Raw genomic sequence first — 18,906 nt, forward strand, 5'->3', positions numbered from 1 at the left:
TTCTCTGTGCTTCTTGAACTTGTGTGACTTTTTTCTGCATCAATATAGGGAAGTTTTCCGCTATGATATGTTTGAACAAAGTCTCTATCCCTTGTTCTTTTTCTTCTTCTTCTGGAACCCCTATGATGCAGATGTTATTTCTCTTCATGTTGTCACAGAGCTCTCTTAGAGTTTCCTCAGACTTTTTGAGTCTCTTCTCTTTTTGCTGTTGTGGTTCAGTGTATTTGTCATTTCTGACTGGTTCTTTTTTATTATTTCAATTTTCTTTTTTATACTTGCTATCTCTTCATTTAGGTGTTCGTTATGTCCATCTATTATTGTTCTAAGACTTTTGAGCATCCTACCAATCATTATTTTAAACTCTGCATCTGGTAATTTGGTTATATCTGACTCATTCAAGTCATTTTCTGGGGATTTCTCTTGATTTATTGGGGTGCATTTCTCTGCTTTCCCATTTTTTGTGTGTATAAGAAGAGTGTGGTCTCTGGAAACCAATGGATGTGGCCTTCCTGTTTCTTAGGTGTGGTCTATCTGCAGGCCCGCCATCCCCTCTACTACTGCCTAGGGCGTTTGGGTATGTGCATTTCTGGGGCTGGCCAGCTGTGACTGTTGCTGCAGTTTCCGCCTCTCTTCCATAGGAGAGTCTGTGTTCACATGCCCAACTATACAAGCCTCAGCAGGCCTCAAACTTTGCTCCACCCTAGTGGGAGGGGCTGTGCGCCATGCTTGGGGCTGCAAACCTTGGCACCATGGGCAGGGCTGCACACCTGTGCTGTTCCTGGGTGAAGCTGTGCTCACGCATCAGGCCGCAAGCCCTGGCTTCGAGAGCCGGGCTTGGTTGTGTGCCTGTGCTCAGCTGGGGGTCTCCGCCTAATCCCAGGCTTTGGCCTCATCCCCCATGAGCATAGCTGTGCTCATGCTCAGCTGGGGGTCTCTGCAGTTCCCAGGCTTTTGCCTTTGCCCTTCGGGCAAGATTGCAGGCACGACCGCTCTTGCTCGCCCTGCCCTGCAGCCGGGCTGGACTACTTTCATGTGTACCCTCCTCCCTTACTGGGTGGGACTGAGCTCATGCTGGACCTCCATCGTGGCTGCCCATCTTCCTTCCCCACTGACAGGACCACACTTCCACGTCCCACCACTGCCTGCCCTCCAGAGTGCCCTCAGCACTGTGGGTAAAGGTGCTACAACTCAGACCCTAGCACTCAATACTGTATTCCTGAAGGATCCCTCCTTCTAAGCGACTCTGCTCTGAATGCTGGGGGAGAGCTTGTTTGGCTGGTGTCCTGCTTCCCTTTGCTGTTATTGCTGGTTTCAGGGGAAATATTCACTTTAGATTTGGGGGGTGACTCAGCCCAGGGGTTAAGGTCCCTCAAAGTGTTTCTGCCTGTGCCTCCTAGATTACACTCTCTTCCTGCTACTCCAGTCCTCTCATTTCTCCCTGTCCCCCGGAGTCCCGGGTGAGTGGTTGTGAAAGAAGTTTTCTGCATGGTCCCTTTAAGAAGAATCCTGGGTCTGAAAAATCTGTCTCTTTCTCACAACCAGTATCCTGACTTGTTTCACAGCTAAATACTGTCCATATGCTGCTTCTAGGCTCTGGGGCTGCAGGCTGGGGCTTTGTTCCTGGGGCTCAAGACCCTCCCCTCTCCACTAAACTCACTTCTCACCACATGAGTCTCTCCCACTGCCCTTCGTTTCTGGGAGCTGGGCAGCCCTCTCCGCATTTCCGCTTTTCCTACCAGTCTCAGTGTGGCTTCTTTGGTGTTCTTTGGTTAAAGAATCCTTAGTTTAGTCCAAAGTTGGTTTTTCCAGATGATGGTTCTTAAAATTAAGCTATAATCCACTTTGGTTCTGGGAGGTGGAAGTTGGTACGTCTCCTACTCCATCGCCATTTTGCCGCCTTGCAAAGCATGTATCTGATGTATTTTAGTAATTAGTTTTGATTACCAGTTAGATTGAATATTTTCAGTAAATTTATTTGTAGTAAATATATTTTGATGTATGGAATTTTGTTCTTGTCCTGTATTAGAATAGTTTTCAAATGGCAGGAATTTTTTTTTCTTTCTTTTTTAGGTTGTTAGAGTACCTATGTTTCTACTTGTGTGTATGTGTATGTATACATATGTGTGTGCATTTCATTTTTATAAACGTTTATATATATATATACACACACACACATACACACGTATATATCTCTTTACCTGAACTGCATTCATATGTATGTACCATTCTTATATTATGAAGAGTATCTGTGGGCCTTAGTTTTGTAACATGACCATCAGTTTCCAAATGATATCCCTTTTTTTTTTCTTTTGTATTTTTCTGAAGTTGGAAACGAGAAGCCAGTCAGATAGACTCCCACATGTGCCCGACCAGGATCCACCCGGCATGCACATCAGGGGACAATGTTCTGCCCATCTGGGGCATTGCTCTGTTGCAGCCAGAGCCATTCTAACACCTGAGGCAGAGGCCATGGAGCCATCCTCAGCACCCGGGCCAACTTTGCTCCAATGGAACCTTAGGCTGTGGGAGGGGAAGAGAGAGACAGAGAGGAAGGAGAGGGGGAGGGGTGGAGAAGCAGATGGGCGCTTCTCCTGTGTGCCCTGGCTGGGAATTGAACCCGGGACTCCTGCATGCCAGGCTGATGCTCTACCACTGAGCCAACTGGCCAGGTCTTTTTTTTTTTTAATGTGGAGGAATAACTCATGATCTGGAGGAGATGGATGCTAGTTAATTTTTCAGAAGATGGGGTCAAAAGGCACTAGTAGGACATTCAATTTTATTGCCTGAGTGTGTTGGACTTCCCCCCTCTCCCCCTCAGGTGTACAATATTTTACTTGGGCTTGTTTTTCAAGTGCATTGAAATGTGACTAAACAGTTTTGGATACTGCCATTCTGTAAAGAAGAGGTCTCATCTTGTTAAATATTCCTTCATCAACTTTGTACTTACCCGGTTATGGGCAGTGAGGAGCCTGTGAGGGCATGGGCGCTAGGCAGTGGACAGAGGAAGGGTGGCTGGGAGGCGGGCACCTGGGTGAAGCTCAGGATTGGGATGCTCTGTTGCCCCCTCCCCCTGCTGCAGGAAAAGTGATTGGATCAAGCTAGTTTCTGTTTAATACTTTTAGATGGGTCATAAGTGGGGAAGGAGGGAATGTCATGAGGTTGGACCTCAGCTCACCTGAGGGCTAAAGGTTCTTTTGGTCACATATCACACAGAACCAGAGCACTGTCCTCCAGAGTGGTGGAGAGCTTAGATACAGTTTAGAACCAAAGGAACAGAGAAGGGCCTTGATTTCTTTTTGTCCTTAGGTTGAGGATATTCTAGGAAGATGTCCACTGAAAATGTGGAAGGGAAGCCCAACAGCTTTGGCGACAGAGGAAGAGCTCGGAGCTCCACTTTCCTCAGGGTTGTGCAGCCAGTGTTTAACCATAGTATTTTCACTTCTGCAGTCTCTCCGGCCGCAGAACGCATCCGGTTCATCTTGGGGGAGGAGGATGACAGCCCAGCGCCCCCTCAGCTCTTCACGGAACTGGATGAGCTGCTGTCTGTGGACGGGCAGGAGATGGAGTGGAAGGAGACAGCGAGGTGAGACATGGTCGGTGTGTGCAGTACTGACCCGGGGAACGCGGGTGGGTAAAAGATAGTTGAGTTTGAGTGAGCACCTTTCTTTCACCTTAGTGCTCTGCAGAAGTGGTCAGGACTGAAACAAGCCTTTTTCTTCTCTTTCACATTTGCATGGATGCAGGACGACCCTTTTTTCGCTGCTGGAACATTGTTTCATTGCCCCATGTTGTTATAATTTTAACCTTACAAGGAATTAATAGTAAATCTCTATCCATATACTACTTAATAGTGATAATATTTTAGCGATAAGCTCAAGTACTCAAACAAGCTAACCTAAAGATATGTGTCCACAGTCTCCCCATGTCAAAGTATCTTGTGAGATCATGTTTGATTTATTACCCATTTCCTGTTAGAAGGGAGGTTGTGAATACAGTAAGTGGTACCCACAAACTTGCTATTTTCCGAAGTAAAAAGTTGTTATCTTAAATATTCACTGTAAGTAAGTAGAAGGTTCACCTGAATTTGAGGGTTAGAGACCTGAGTTCAATTTTAGACTCGTCGCTGCCTAGTTGCAAAGTTTCTCAAAAGTTTGACTTTATCATCAATAGAGTGGATAATAATGCCTACTACATAGATTACATAGGTATATATAAGATATATAATGTATGTAAATATATTATACAATATATGTCTAGTTATTTCATATATATGTGTATCTATATATGGAAATTCTTTGTAAATTGTTAAACATTACACAAATATCTTTTCATTAATCTCATAATAATGGAGCTTTTCTTTGTTTCTACATATTGATTTAGTATATACTCTACACTAAATCTCTGATGCCATATAACAATTATAAAAGTTACTTTGGCACAATGCAGTTGTTGGTCTCTCATTGTCATCATTATATGGAGATTCAATGTAGTTAACTTCCGTAAACAGAATAATGTTAAGGTATGCCTTCTATAGTCCGTAATTTAATTAAAATCAAATAAACTGAACCAGTGATTAAAAAAAATTTTTTTATAAGTGAGAAGAAGGGCGATAGTGAGACAGACTCCCACATATACCCTGACTAGGATTCACCTGGCAATGCTCGAATCAACCAAGCTACCCTCAGTGCCTGAGGCTTATGCTCGAGCCAGTTGAGCCACTGGCTGCGAGAGGGGAAGAGATAGAGAAGAGGCAGAGGGAGGGGAACAGAAACAGATGGTTGCTTCTCATGTGTACCCTGATTGGGGATCAAACCTGGGATATTCACACACACACCGGGCCGACGCTCTATCCCAGGGTTTGGGAACCTATGGCTCGCAAGCCAGATGCGGCTCTTTTGATGGCTGCATCTGGCTTGCAGACAAATCTTTAATAAAAAAAATAATAACGTTTAAAATATAAAACATTCTCCTGTATTATATTTCATTCATTTCCTACCACTCATGTTCATGGTTGTGGGTGGCTGGAGCCAATCCCAGTTGTCCTCCAGGACAACCCTAAATTTTTATTGGATAATGTGTAACATACACAGGTTGTTGTATGGCTCTCACAGAATTACATTTTAAATTATGTGGCGATCATGGCTCTCTCAGCCAAAAAAGTTTCCTGACCCCTGCTCTATCCATTGAACAAACCAGTCATGGCCTATTTTTTTTTAATTAAATTATTGGGTTGACATTGGTTAATAAAAATGTACAGGTTTCAAGTATACAATTCTGTAATACATCATCTGTATATTGTGTTGTGTGTTCACCACCCCAAGTCAAGTCTCCTTCCATCACCATTTATCTCCCCATATCCTTTTTTATCTTCTCCCATCCCTCTTTCTCTCTGCTAATCACCATACTGTTGTTTGTGTCAGTGAGGTTTTTTTGTTTAATTTCTTCACCTTTTTCACCCACCCTTACAATCTCTGTCCCCTCTGACAGCTGTCAGTCTGTTTTCTGAATTTGTTTCTATTTTGTTTGTTAGTTTATTTTGCTCATTAGATTCCACATGTGAGTGAAATCATATGGTACTTGTGTTTCTCTTTTCAGCTATTTCATTTAGCATAATGCTCTAGAAGTCCATCCATGCTCTAAGATTTTCTTCTTTTTTTAGGGCCAACTAGTATTCCATGTGTAAATCTACCGCAGCGTTTTTATCCATTTGTCAACTGATGGCAGTTGGGCTGCTTCCAAATATTGGCTATTGCAAATAATGCTGCAGTGAACATAAGGATGCTTATATTCTTTCAAATTAGTATTTCAAGTTTCTTTGAATATATTTCCAGAAGAGGAATTATTGGTTCATAAAGCAGTTCTATTTTTAATTTTTTGAGGTACCTCCATACTGTGTTCCACAGAGGCTGCACCAGTCTGCATTCCCGCCAACAGTGCAGGAGGGTTCGCTTGTCTCCACATCCTCTCCAACACTTGCTTTTTGATTTATTGATGATAACCATTCTGACAGCTGTGAGGTGGTATCACATTGTGGGTTTAATGTATATTTCTCTGATGATTAGTGACTTTGGGCATCTTCTCATATATCTATTGGCCATCTTTATGTCCTTTTTGGAGAAGTGTCTTTTTAGGTCCTTTACCCATTTTTAAATTGGATTTTTTTTCATTTGTTCGTTTTTGTTATTTCAGTGATGAGTTGTCTAAGTTCTTTATTAAGTTTAGATATTAACTCCTTTTCATATGTATCATTGACAAATATGGTTTCTCATTTAGTGGGCTGTCTTTTAATTTTGTTGATGGTTTCCTTTGCTGTGCAAAAGATTTTTAGTTTGATGTAGTCTCATTTGTTTAGTTTTTCTTTTGTTTTCCTTTCCTAAGGCAATATATCAGAAAAAAAAATTGCTATGAGAAATGCCTGAGATTGTACTGCCTATGTTTTCTTCTAGGATTTTATAGTTTTGAGTCTTATATTTAAATCTTGAATCCATTTTGAGTATATTCTTGTGTGTGTATAAAAGGTGGTATAGTTTTATTTTTTCACACGTCTGTCTGATTTTCTCAGTGCTATTTACTGCATAGACTCTCTTTACCACATTGTATGTTTTTGCCTCCTTTGTCAAATATTAATTGACCAATGAAGTATGAATTTATTTCTGGGCTCTCTATTCTGTTCCACTGACCTATTTTTATGCCAATACCATGCTGTTGTAATTACTATGGCCTTGTAATATAGTTTGATATCAGGTATCATGATTCCTCCAACTTTGTTCTCCTTTTTCAAAATTGCTATGGCTATTTGGGGGTCTTTTATGGTTCCATATAAATGTTTGGAATATTTGTTCTAGTTCTGTGAAATGCACCATTGGTATCTTGATAGGAATTGCATAGAATCTATAGATTGCTTTGAGTAGTATGATGATGTTAATTCTTCCTTTCCATGAACATGTAAAGGCTTCTACTTGTTAGTATCTTCTTTAATTTCTTTCTTCAGTGTCTTACAGTTTTTAAGTACAGGTCTTTTATATCTTGGTTAAATTTATTCCTGTGTCTCTAGTGGATTCTGGTCTTTCCTTGACTGACTGAAACCGCACTGCTTTTCACAGCCAGATGTTGTGTGGGCATCTTTTCTTGGCTCTGGTGTTCTTGGCAAGGGAACCTGGTTTGGGGTTTAAACTCCATGTTTCTTAGCAGGAATACTCCACAGTTGAGGTGGTAACCTCAGCCACTTTTTCATGTCTCTGCCCTTCCTACCAGTCTTGATGTGACTTCTTCTGTAAATCCTTGGTTTTAAGACTTCTCTTCAGCTAGTCTTCAGTTGGTTATTCAGGTTGATTGTTCTATAATTTAGTTGTAATTTTGGTTTGGTCCTGGGAGAAGGTGAGTGTAGCTTCCACCTGCTCTGCCACCATCTTGGATTCTGTGAACCAGTGTTTTTTGACCGCATGGTATATATCAGGTACTGTTTTAGGTACTGGGAATATAGAAGTAAATATTTTTATTATTTGCTCTCCAAAAGTTGTAGATCTGTGATAACTCATCTCTGATTGATAGATGGCTGAATGATAGATCCAAGGTGCCCAGCACATCATTGAGAAAGCCCAGAAGAGGACTTCTGTTTGCTGTTTCATACTAATTCATCAACACCGGGATGCCATCTGCTTTTAGTTCTCTAGTCCAGACTTTTTGCCTCTTTTGGTTGATAACAAATAATTAGATGGCTAATAAACATTTCAAAATAATGTTTAGAACCAAGCTTCTGATCCGTTTACTTCAGAGAATCTCCTCCTGCAGAGTTCTCCACTATAATGAACAACTCTATTTTTCTAGTTGCTCAAGCCAGAAACATTGTAGTCTTCCTTGACTCCTGTCTTTCTCTAACCCCTTAATTAATCTGTTGGCAAATCCTGTCTATTTACCTTCAAAGGTATTTAGATATTTAGAATATCACCATCTCTCATATTTAGTACTGCCACAGTCTGGTCCAAATCAACATTATCTCTCACCTAGATTGCTTCAAATGATTCTTAATTAGTTTACTCACAGCACCTGCTGTTACCTCCCTCATGAATTATGCAACATAATCTCTTTGATCTTATCTGCTGCTTCTGTCCCTCTGGTTTTTTTCTGCTTGAGCCACACTGGCCAGTCATACTCTTGTGCCAGGGATTTTGCATTTGCTGTTCCCTCTGTCTGAAATGCTCTTCCTGCCATATCCCTGCATTCATTTACATCAGTGGTCCCCAACCCCCGGGCCGTGGACCGGTACCAGTCCGTGGGCCATTTGGTACCGGTCCGCAGAGAAAGAATAAATAATTTACATTATTTCCGTTTTATTTATATTTAAGTCTGAACGATGTTTTATTTTTAAAAAATGACCAGATTCCCTCTGCTACATCCGTCTAAGACTCACTCTTGATGCTTGTCTCAGTCGTGTGATAGATATATTTATCCATGCCACCCTAAAGGCTGTTCTGTGAAAATATTTTCTGACATTAAACCAGTCCATGGCCCAAAAAAGGTTGGGAACCACTGATCTACATGGTTCATTTCCTCACCTCCTTCAGGTCTTTATTCAAATAGGCCCTTCTCAATGGCTGCCCTTTCTAAAATGAAAATCGTTTCCCCAACACTTTTTATCCTCCACCCTCCATAATTTTTGTCCTTGGCACTTACCAGCATTGAGCATATTACATATCCTGTTATTCTCTCTTCCTAATAAAATCAAAGCTCCATGAAGGCAGGAGTTTTTGGTTGTTTTGTTTACCACCTTATATACCTCTAATGGAATGAATGGAGAAATAGAACCTTGATTCTTAGTTTATCACTTTACCTAAATCCCGTTGGGTGGTTTGGAGGTGATTGTGCCTCCAGAAATGATTCATATTTGCAGAACTTTTTATTTCCTGCCACTCGGTTTCAGACTATGTTTGCAGTAATTTCTGACTGCCACTTATGATATCCAGTTTCCAGACATGACCGTTTTTTTTTTTGTTTTTTTTTCCCTCATGAAAGCTCTCAAACCTACCAGGCTAATAAAAGTGAAGTGCTTAGAAGGAATTCATTTTACATATGAAAATGCAGCATGGATATTTTTTTTGGCTTACTTATAAAATTGAGAATTTTAGCTTTTTTTCTGAAGACCCCAGTTAACAGATTGTTTTATTTCACAGAGAACTAACATACCAGACTTCTTCAGCTCAATGTGGTTTTTGTTGTCCACATTCCCTACCCATTTTAATACTCTCCTTTTTAATGTTCTATACTTTTTAGTTGACTAATGATTTAATATCACCAAGAATATTCTGTGTTGAGTCTCGGCATTACGGTAGTTTCAGTCCTATTTCAGGAACTTCAGGTTAGCTCTGTGTCTTAAAAAGTTAAGAGGAAAATGATTTCAGTAGTAGGAAAAATATCCCCATTTTAATTTTGGAAATCACAGTAGTCTTGTAAAACTATCAACAAGGGAAGCTTTTATTTGTATAAAATTTGAAGTACAGCCCATTCTACCACCTTCTTTTTTTCACATCTTTCCCCTTCTCTTCCCTTTCCTAAAAGTTAGAACTTTTAATTTTCACCGGCTCTTCCAACAGAGCAAAAGTTAGAGACTGTGCGAAGGGAAGAAGAATCAGACCCCAGAAGTGTATGTGGTCAGTGGAATGCAGAGAGCACTCTATTTTAAAGAGAACTCCTAAGTGTTAGGTCATTAGAATGCTGGTATTCAGTAATGTAACAGTAACTGTTGTGAAGTTATTTGTGATTAGGGAAGTTTATGTTTCTCATTAAAGAATTTCTAGATGGCTTGGTATCAGCTAATGGATTCATGAAGGGAACTGGTTAAAAGAATAAGTCATGGTCTGTATTTGGTGATGGCCCCAAGCCAGGAAGAAAGGCTACCTCTACCTTCAGACTCTGTTTCTTTGTGTCAGTGATGTCTCTGAAAAAATGGCTATTGGCTTTCACTTTGACTTCAGTGACTGTTCAGATGGGCAGTGTTATAAGTGGCGAACTGTTATAAGAAAATATGTTAAAGCTCATTCTCCCAATGTGATTCAGATTTTACTGTCAATCCCGAGTAAAAAAGGAAAGCCATCATAGGTTTCAACAAATGCAACAAGCCAACAAAGCAAAGGGCGCTGATGTCTGACTTCTGGAGGACCTGCACAAATGAGCACCCCTGGGCTCCCGGTGGCCCTGCAGACGGACTCACCTGACCACCTCTGGGGAGTCTGATTTCAGGGCCTGGCTGTCAAACATGGAAATGCGCACTTACCCTGGGGGTTTGGAGAAGAACCACACCCTCCCCAATCTACATCGATTTCTCTATCTTTTCTCTTTGGAAAATTTTATTTCAGACCAAGTTGGGGTTTTTTTTCTCGTAAGAGGCTGAAGGAAAAGTAACTTAATCATTTATGTAATTATTTGTAGTTACAAAATACATAAAATAACTTTTATACATACACATTACTTTTATAACAACATAATATACCTTTTGCAATAACTTTCATACTTGATCTAGAAATTTAAGACTTCTCCTCATAAACATCATTTATCCCAGATACACACTAGCACTGGCTTCTTCTAGCTGTGATGAGGCAATTACTAGTTAGCAAGAAATTTTATTATTGTTTTAATAGTTTTATGAAGTTGGATTATAATCTAGAGCAAAGATCATGTCTATTTTCCACAGTGAAATGGCATGTTTTAAAGTTAGAGGTCTAGTCTTTTCTTAATTATATTTAATCATGTGATTGGAAAATTGCAAAATTCAGTGATTCCCAGTGGGTTCTCTATTTCTTCAACAAATGAGTTGAAATACTGTTGTTTGGCAGTCACTCAGAGTGTGTTAAACTGCAGTGTACTTTATCATTATTCTTCTGAAATTTGGAATAAATAAACTTCACCTAATAAACTCTTCTTCCTAGGTTACAACAGTTCTGTAATTGCTAGCATTGAAAAAGTCAACTTCTGAAATTAATTTGCCTATAACATATCAAGTACCAAGCAGAGGAAAATTAAGAAACTTATTGGCAAATATATGGTTATTCATCGTTATTTTGAAGGGAAGATAATGGCTTTTAGTACATTTTACAGTGAGAATGTCTGTTGTTTTTTTACAAATGTAATTACATGGTTCTGAAGCACCTTTACAAATTCATTGGCACTCAGATAGGCTGACCTTTAGTACCTTGGCCTTAGCCTTTTCTTTAATGGGCTCTATTTGAGTTGAGTACTTTTCAGTTTCCTTTTTTTTTTCCCCCCTTCAGATTTGTCCTTGATATGTGAGGAGGATAGACATAGCATGTTTAGCTTCTGGAATGAAACTGCCTCCAAATAATCTGTGTAGATGGGCAAACTATTACTTTAGGTCTGAAAGCACAGGTTGGAAGTACCTCGAACTGTTAGTTCCTTGAACAATTTGAATGATACATTTCAAAGGAACTTAATAGTCATTATTCCACAGTTTTCCTTGTGCGATTAGCTGAGCCGTGATATAACATCATCACAACATGTAGTGTTTACTGAAGTCAAAGTGAAATAGATGCTAAACTGAACTATGAGATAATACTTATCTCCTGGGATTGTGGATTCTCAGCAACTGGCTAGTTTTGAGACTACATTTCATTTCTTTATTGCTAAATCTTGACTTAAAGAGCTGGTGTATTCCCAGAGTGTGAGTAATGCTATTCCATAAATTCAAGCTAGTTAAGATTTATGTTTTCTAAATATACTTTTAAAACTTGCTCAAAGTCATATTGAAGTCTTGTCCGGTTGCCTACAATTTACACTCTGGAAAGGAATGAAATAAAAGATCAATCACAAAAGAATGCAGTGTTTTCTTCCTTTAAACATTTTTTTTATTATTATTAAACTTACATTGTTTGGATAGCAGAGGATGATAGTAAAAAGGAGTCATTGTCACATGCGTATGCAAGTGAGGCTTACTTTTCTTTTAAGACATGGTTTTGGCAATATAGATTTATGGCAGCTGATAAAAAGGGGGGACTCATTTAGTAAAGATAAGTGGGAAGTATAGGCTGGATATAAAACACTCCCCTTTGCTGAGTTTCTAGCCGGCTCTTGTCATTCATTTTGGGCTTAAATTCTATAACTAAAGATTTTGTCCCTCAACGAATAAGAATACTTTTGGGAATAAAAACTAAGAGTCACTACAATCTCTATAGATGACACAATTATCTGTAACCATGTTTTGGTTTCATATACTATAGAATCTTTTATCTAGAGTCTTACCTTGAGCAATAAATTATAACATCAAATATAAATGTGATTCACTTAGCAATTACGAACATGGTTAGAGATTCTGTGAGCAAGCATGAAAAGACAATACACCTAAAGCTAATCAACGTAATATGCTCCATAAAATGATTACTCTCGAAATAACCCCAATTTCCTCTTATCGTTTTGGCAAATCCATAGAATTCTATGAGTGTGTTGTAAAATTGTATTTTCTCTCACGTCTATGTCTGTAGCTCTAATACCAGCCAAAGTGAACTAATTCACACACACACACACACACACACACACACACACCAGAATAATAAGGGTCTTTCATTCTTTCTTGGAATATTTTGCAACCACTTTGTAGAGATAAACAAGATCCGTTTCTGAAGGTTTAAAACTTGGTGGTGGTGTTGGCTTTTTAATTTGTGAGGAAAACCTGTAAAAATCTCCACTGCCTCCATTTTTTTGGGATAGAGGGGGAAGGAGGAAGATTTTAGAATTGAGGGTGAGGTTGGAATAAGGTCGCCATTGACATGCGGGCGTTTATTGCCTGGGCGAGGCTTCCTGAGGGGGGTAATGGAGGGAGACTCTTAGACTTTGACTGAAATACTTCTGCATTACATGAGTGTTGGGCTTGATAAAAATTCTCAATTTTCTTTGACACTGTGGCTGATCCCTTGATCTCTTTTTACTCCTGGTTCTGCTAATGTATTCCTTTCCCTCCTCTGGGGGTGGTGAGCAGTCTATAAATAATATCTTATGTGGAGCTTCCTCTGATCTTTGCCCTTTGTTCTCGTCTTTACTGAGCTAGGTGAGCATTTAGCTTTTCTAGGAAAACATTTTTCAATCATTAAACCTTTAGGGGAAGAATGTAGAAAACATTTTTTTAAACCCCTCTGTTTATCTTTTTCAATATTTTTCAGGAGGTTTGAAGTGAATGAAAAAAGCATTTTTCTTTGGATCATGATGAATAGCAAAATTATAATGCTTTTCTTTTTTTCTTTTTAAACCAGTATAAGAAGAGACTTATATGTGTGATATGTGGGACGTAAAAACTGTCAAATATGTTTTGCTCCCATTTCTATTAAACTTTTTTTAATGATATATATTGCTAAGCTATCAAAATGTCTAGGAGTTTTAGAAAGAAGAAGCTATGAAAGAGGGTTATTTGTTCCATTGCTAAAGTTAATAGATCTGTTACAATCAGAAGATATGATTGATGTTCATTGAGCCAGGCTTTAAGGAGAGAACGTGGGCCAGCTGAGAAATATAAAAGACATAGCAACACGTGCTCGCCCCCTTTAGTCTTTAAAGGGGAATTTATACCATGTTTTTCAAATAGTTAAGATAAATATTGGTTCAAAACTGATAATTCACCTTTTATAAACTTGCCTTGTGAAGCCACAACAGAAGTCGCACAATGGTGGCTCTTTTTACACATTGTAGGCTCTGCCTACATGGAGAATTTGGTAATTCATATTTTTTTCCACCTTATTTAAAAAATTTAGTTAAATAATTATTCTTAAGGATTTTGTGGTTACTGATAGATGATAAAAACAAGGAATGCTTTGGTCCCCCTTTTTTTTCTTCTTCTAACATTAGGGAAAGGTGACTCTATTTGGTACATCATTATAAAAGTAACTCAATTAATGAAATAATAAGGTTTTAAGACTCCAGGAAAAGGAGACATTTTGGTAGTGCTGGTGGGGGTGGAAGTGAATGGGTTATTAATGTTGCTATTTCCAAGGTAGTTAGAACACTTTTAATTGTTGTTCACTAATCTCATGTTCCCAGGTGGATTAAGTTTGAAGAAAAAGTGGAACAGGGAGGGGAGAGATGGAGCAAGCCCCACGTGGCCACGCTATCGCTTCACAGCTTATTCGAGCTGAGGATGTGTATGGAGAAAGGATCCATCATGCTTGACAGGGAGGCCTCCTCTCTCCCACAGTTGGTGGGTAAGTATGTTGTTTTCACTGCCTACTACTTTTTCAGCTCTCCTCCCTATTCATGAGTCTCCACCAATGTAGACGACTTCTCGTGTGAGCCGAGTTGAATATTCTGGAACAGATGTGCTCTCTCTCTCTTTTTAAATGCTATACAACTAGTAAAGTTTATTGCATAAAATTTGGAAAATACAGACAAATATTGAGAAGAAAATAAAAAAAGTCACTGCATTTACATCTGGTGATCATCATTAACATTTTTGACATACGTATTTTCACCCAGTTTTGTCCCTCAGTCTTCTCTCTTATGCTTTTTGTTCTGAATGTTTTATAAAAATTAATGTTGGGATTATATTGTATGTATTCAGATTTGCATTTATTTCTTTCACTTATTAGCATAGGATTTATATTTTGAATGGAGCCCCCACCCAAACCTTGGTTATATTGGACTGGATGTCTGGACACTAGGTTTCTAGAACTCTTTGACCTTAAGCATTGAGCTGAGCTTCTCTGGCCTTCAGTTTTGTCATCTGTAAAACAGGGTGTAAGTCCTCTGTAGGAAGGACAATAGGCTAGTTCCTGGGTTGGGGCTGATTTTTTATTCAGAAGTCAAGCTCCTTTAATGTATGCAGAGAAAGGTTGTGTGGGGCAAGAAGCTAGCAGAACCTAATGGGTTAGTGATGGAGTCAGGTCACGTTATTTCCGAGTTATCATTTGTACAGCAATGCACAAGTCAGTGAACCTCGTGGTGCAGGGCAAGTTTGGCACCCTTTGCAGTCAGTGTTGTGTAGTGAATGTTAACTCATCATGTTGAACACCTTGAGTACACATCACTACGTTCCAAACAGTAGTAATTGCTTTTATTTTCTACCAGAAGTATGGCCTAAGCAGCCTATTACCCTTTAGATCTAGGTGTACTGAAAAACAGCATAGATGTATTGTTCACTGAGCACGCCATCAAAAACAGTTATAGGAGCTCTGTTTGTTATTTTTTGGGAAAGTCCATAACCAGGTGACCTCACTGGACCTGTTTGGATGGCTGCATTTTCCCAAGGGGGCTGCCAGGTACCTACCTTGGGGTTTACAGGGAAGAGGAAGTGGACCGTGTGTCTGCAGAAAGTGACCAGTGTAAAATTCTTGTGTAATTTCAGACTTGTTGCAACATTTATTTGACTATCTTTAGACAAAAGGCTTGGCTATCGCATCTGTATCTTTATAGACAGTGGAGAAGCTATAGCATTTATATTGAAAGAAGAGATTGTCAAAGGAGGCATATATCTAGCTAGGTGTATGTACTCCATTCTTCTTCTGAGACAGGTTGTTAGTTAGAGTTGCAAAGAAGCCCACACTTTTCATGCACCTGAGGTATTGAAGGTGCCAATGGAGAAGGAGAAAGACAAATATGACGATGCTGGCTGGACAGAATTGATTCATGCATTTATTCAGCAGTGGTATGTAAGCTTTTACAACGTGCCAGACACTGTTCCGGGCCCTGGAATGAGGTTTGCAAATCTTCCGCTTTGTACAAATCCACGTCTACTTAGGTAGTTATAAGATAATGTAGGCAACACTGCTCTATGTAGCATTTTTCATACTTGGCAAGGCAAATGAGGCTGAAGCGGCTCATTTGATATATGAGGAGAGATCTCAGATTATTATAAAGAAGGAAGGTCGAGCCCACCTACGAAGACAGAAGCAAATGGAAGGAGTAGGTTTTTCTGGGCAATTTGTTCCACTTTTATTTATTTAATTTTACTTAAATGAAATTGAAACTTTACTTTTATATGAAAATTTGTCATGTTGTTTAGGTTAATTTAAAAAAATATTTTTGTCTTGGAAACGCTTGAGGTTTTCAAATTCAATAGCTGAATGATGACTGTGCCCAACAACTCTTCAAACTGGAGACATTTCAAGCAGAAGGAGTTCTCCTACTCTCCTGGTGCAGCTTCTTCTGCATCTTGGCAGCAAGAATGTAAAATCAGAACCATCGAGATTCTAAATTGAATAAAGGCATTCATTTCATGGTAAACCGGTTCTTCACATACAATAAGGGATAAGTCGGCTTTTCTTATGAAACATCTTATGAATGAACTAGTATGTAACAATAGGTTATCTCAGTGATACAAGTACAACTCATACTTCAGTAGGAATAGAAACATGGAGAATAGAAACATGTCTCCTAACAGAATAATTTACATATGATTTGAGGTTTTCAAATTGTATACTAATTCAAAAAACAAACAAAAAATGGCCAAACACCTTATAAAACCAGAGGCATCCTAAATAACAGATTGGCAGTATTGTTTCATGAATATCCTCCCTTAATGGCCCGCTCACACTAGAGTGCACTCTGAAACATACATGTGTACTGCTCCTCACCTGCTGGCTTTTTTCATTTATTAAAGGCTGCACGAGAGATTTTTTTTTTTTGAGAGAGTCAGAGAGAGGGATAGATAGGGACAGACAGACAGGAACGGAGAGATGAGAAGCATCAATCATTAGCTTTTCGTTGCGCATTGCGACACCTTAGTTGTTCATTGATTGCTTTCTCATATGTGCCTTGACTGTGGGCCTTCAGCAGATCGAGTGACCCCTTGCTCGAGCCAGCGACCTTGGGTCCAAGCTGGTTGCTCAAACCAGATGAGCCTGTGCTCAAGCTGGTGACCTCGGGGTCTCAAACCTGGGTCCTCGGCATCCCAGTCCGACGCTCTATCCACTGCGCCACCACCTGGTCAGGCTACACGAGAGATTATTATCTGAAAAAGTATCATGGTTAGCACAAATTGGCCCAGTTTTGGAATGGGAATTACAATATCAGTATTCTTCGACTTTAAGAATTTGTCTGGAGCAAAGATGTCTGAAATCAGACAGGTTGAAAAAATACATCAGAAGTGCATACATGCAGGGCAAAATGGGCATTAAACTTGTGGCCTGGCAATGTATAGGTAGCCTAAGAGGAGAATATGTATAATGGTGTGAAGGTCACCAGAAACGTTCCTATATTAAAAAGAAAAAGTTTTAGCATAGGCTTTTGTTACTGCCTGAAATTTCATCGTTTGGAGATTCATTTCACTGAGCCCAGAGAGTCCTCTTTTAAAATATACTGCTGTCTGACAGAGGTCAGATGTTAATTCCACGAGACTCAAGTGGTGTTGTAGAAAGGATGGTGAAGTTCAAGTGGAAGGGGTTTAATTCAAGTCCATTCCTGCTGCATATGTGACCATGGGTGGGCAAGGCAAGTCACTCTACTCTTCCACAGTGTCATTTTACTTCTCTGTAGAAGCAGGGTGAGGGCCATTCAGGGTTATTGTGAGGATTCAGTGAGGATGTCAGGTATTATTATTATATACTTACATAACTATCTCAGTATACATCCAGATCTTTCTACACGTCACCTAGTAGAGGGCTGAGTGTAGACTGAGTCAGGTAGAAAGATGCTCAGGGAGTTCGTGCATAGAAGAAAAGATTCTGAAAGGCAGAGTGGATAGAGCTGGAAACAGCAGCTTCTTTCCTATGCCTGGCGTTGGTCAACAAGGGTGACAGAAGTTCAAGTTGAATTATATGCTGGACTTTCCATAAAGCTGTGTTTGGGATCTTCATCACCAGAAAGAGCCATCTTAAGAGGTTTTTGGTAACCAGCAACTAATTAACTGACCTTTTACGTGATGTAGAAGACAGAGTCCCACAGTATGTTGGAGCCTTGTCAGCCAATGACCAGAGAGGTTCTGGTATTTACTACATTTAAGAAAAATTCTCCAAGCATTTCGTGTTCCCACTTTAATTTTTCATTACATTTTATTATCAGCTGTGAACCTGTCCCCTAATCTCCATGCATCCACTTGAAACATTGCCATTAAATTTTAAAATTAGACACTTCTATATCACTTTGAGACATCGTCATTTAGTAATGTGTTTACTCGGCAGTCCCTGGGGCAGGCAGGCAGGGGACCCTGGTGCCATTTCGGAGCTGATGACCCAGAAGAACAATTATTGGCATTAAAGAGGCAAAGCACAGTTAACAAACAAAAGAAAAAAGGAAAGGGAAGAACCAGATTTGCAGGAGTGTTCGGAGAAGAACATGTTTGAGAGAATGTAACTGGCTTCTGAAACAATATAAACCTTGCAGAGGGTTAAAAAACACAAAGGAAAAAAAGAAGCCTTATGTCCTCTTAAATGACAGAAGATGGCACAGTAGCCTGAAGAGTTATTGTCATTATTTGGTTATCAAAAAAATTTTTTTTTTAATTTATTCTTTATTCAGTGAGAGGAGGGAGGCAGAAACAGACTCCCACATGTACCCTGACTGGGATCCACCCAGCAAGCCCATTAGGGGGCAATCCTTTGCCCATATTGGTTGTTGCTCTGTTGCTCAGCAACCAAGCTCTTCTTAGCACCTTAGGGAGAGGCCATGGAGCCATCCTCAGAGCCTGGAGCCAACGGGCTCCAACTGTGCTATGGCTGCAGAAGGGGAAGAGAGAGAGAGAGGAAGAGAGAGAGAAAAGCGAGAGGGAGGAGGTGGGGTAGAGAAGCAGATGGGCGCTTCTCCTGTATGCCCTGACTAGAAATTGAACCTGGGACATCCACATTCCAGGCTGATGCTCTACCACTGAACCAACTGGCCAAGGCCTTATTATTATTATTATTATTATTTTAGTAGAGGATGAAGTAAAGTTCTTTTATTCTGGATCGAGTTGAGAATTATATGCAGCTAAGTCTTAAGATA

General features: G+C 39.7%; 1 protein-coding gene across 7 annotated transcripts in view; it reads left to right on the forward strand.

Moving 5' to 3' along the window:
- The window catches only part of SLC4A4 (solute carrier family 4 member 4), a 392,384-nt gene that overhangs the window by 186,966 nt on the left and 186,512 nt on the right, over positions 1-18,906 (forward strand). For 6 of the 7 annotated variants that reach the window (XM_066386293.1, XM_066386292.1, XM_066386294.1 and 3 more), the window contains 2 exons: positions 3,448-3,583; positions 14,035-14,195. In XM_066386293.1, the coding sequence (XP_066242390.1) occupies positions 3,448-3,583; positions 14,035-14,195 (297 nt within the window). Of the gene's footprint in view, positions 1-3,003; positions 3,584-14,034; positions 14,196-18,906 lie in introns of those variants that run through there. The other variant, XM_066386299.1, reaches the window with a different exon arrangement.

This window comes from Saccopteryx leptura, chromosome 5 (assembly GCF_036850995.1).
Source record: "Saccopteryx leptura isolate mSacLep1 chromosome 5, mSacLep1_pri_phased_curated, whole genome shotgun sequence".
Lineage (NCBI taxonomy): Eukaryota > Metazoa > Chordata > Mammalia > Chiroptera > Emballonuridae > Saccopteryx > Saccopteryx leptura.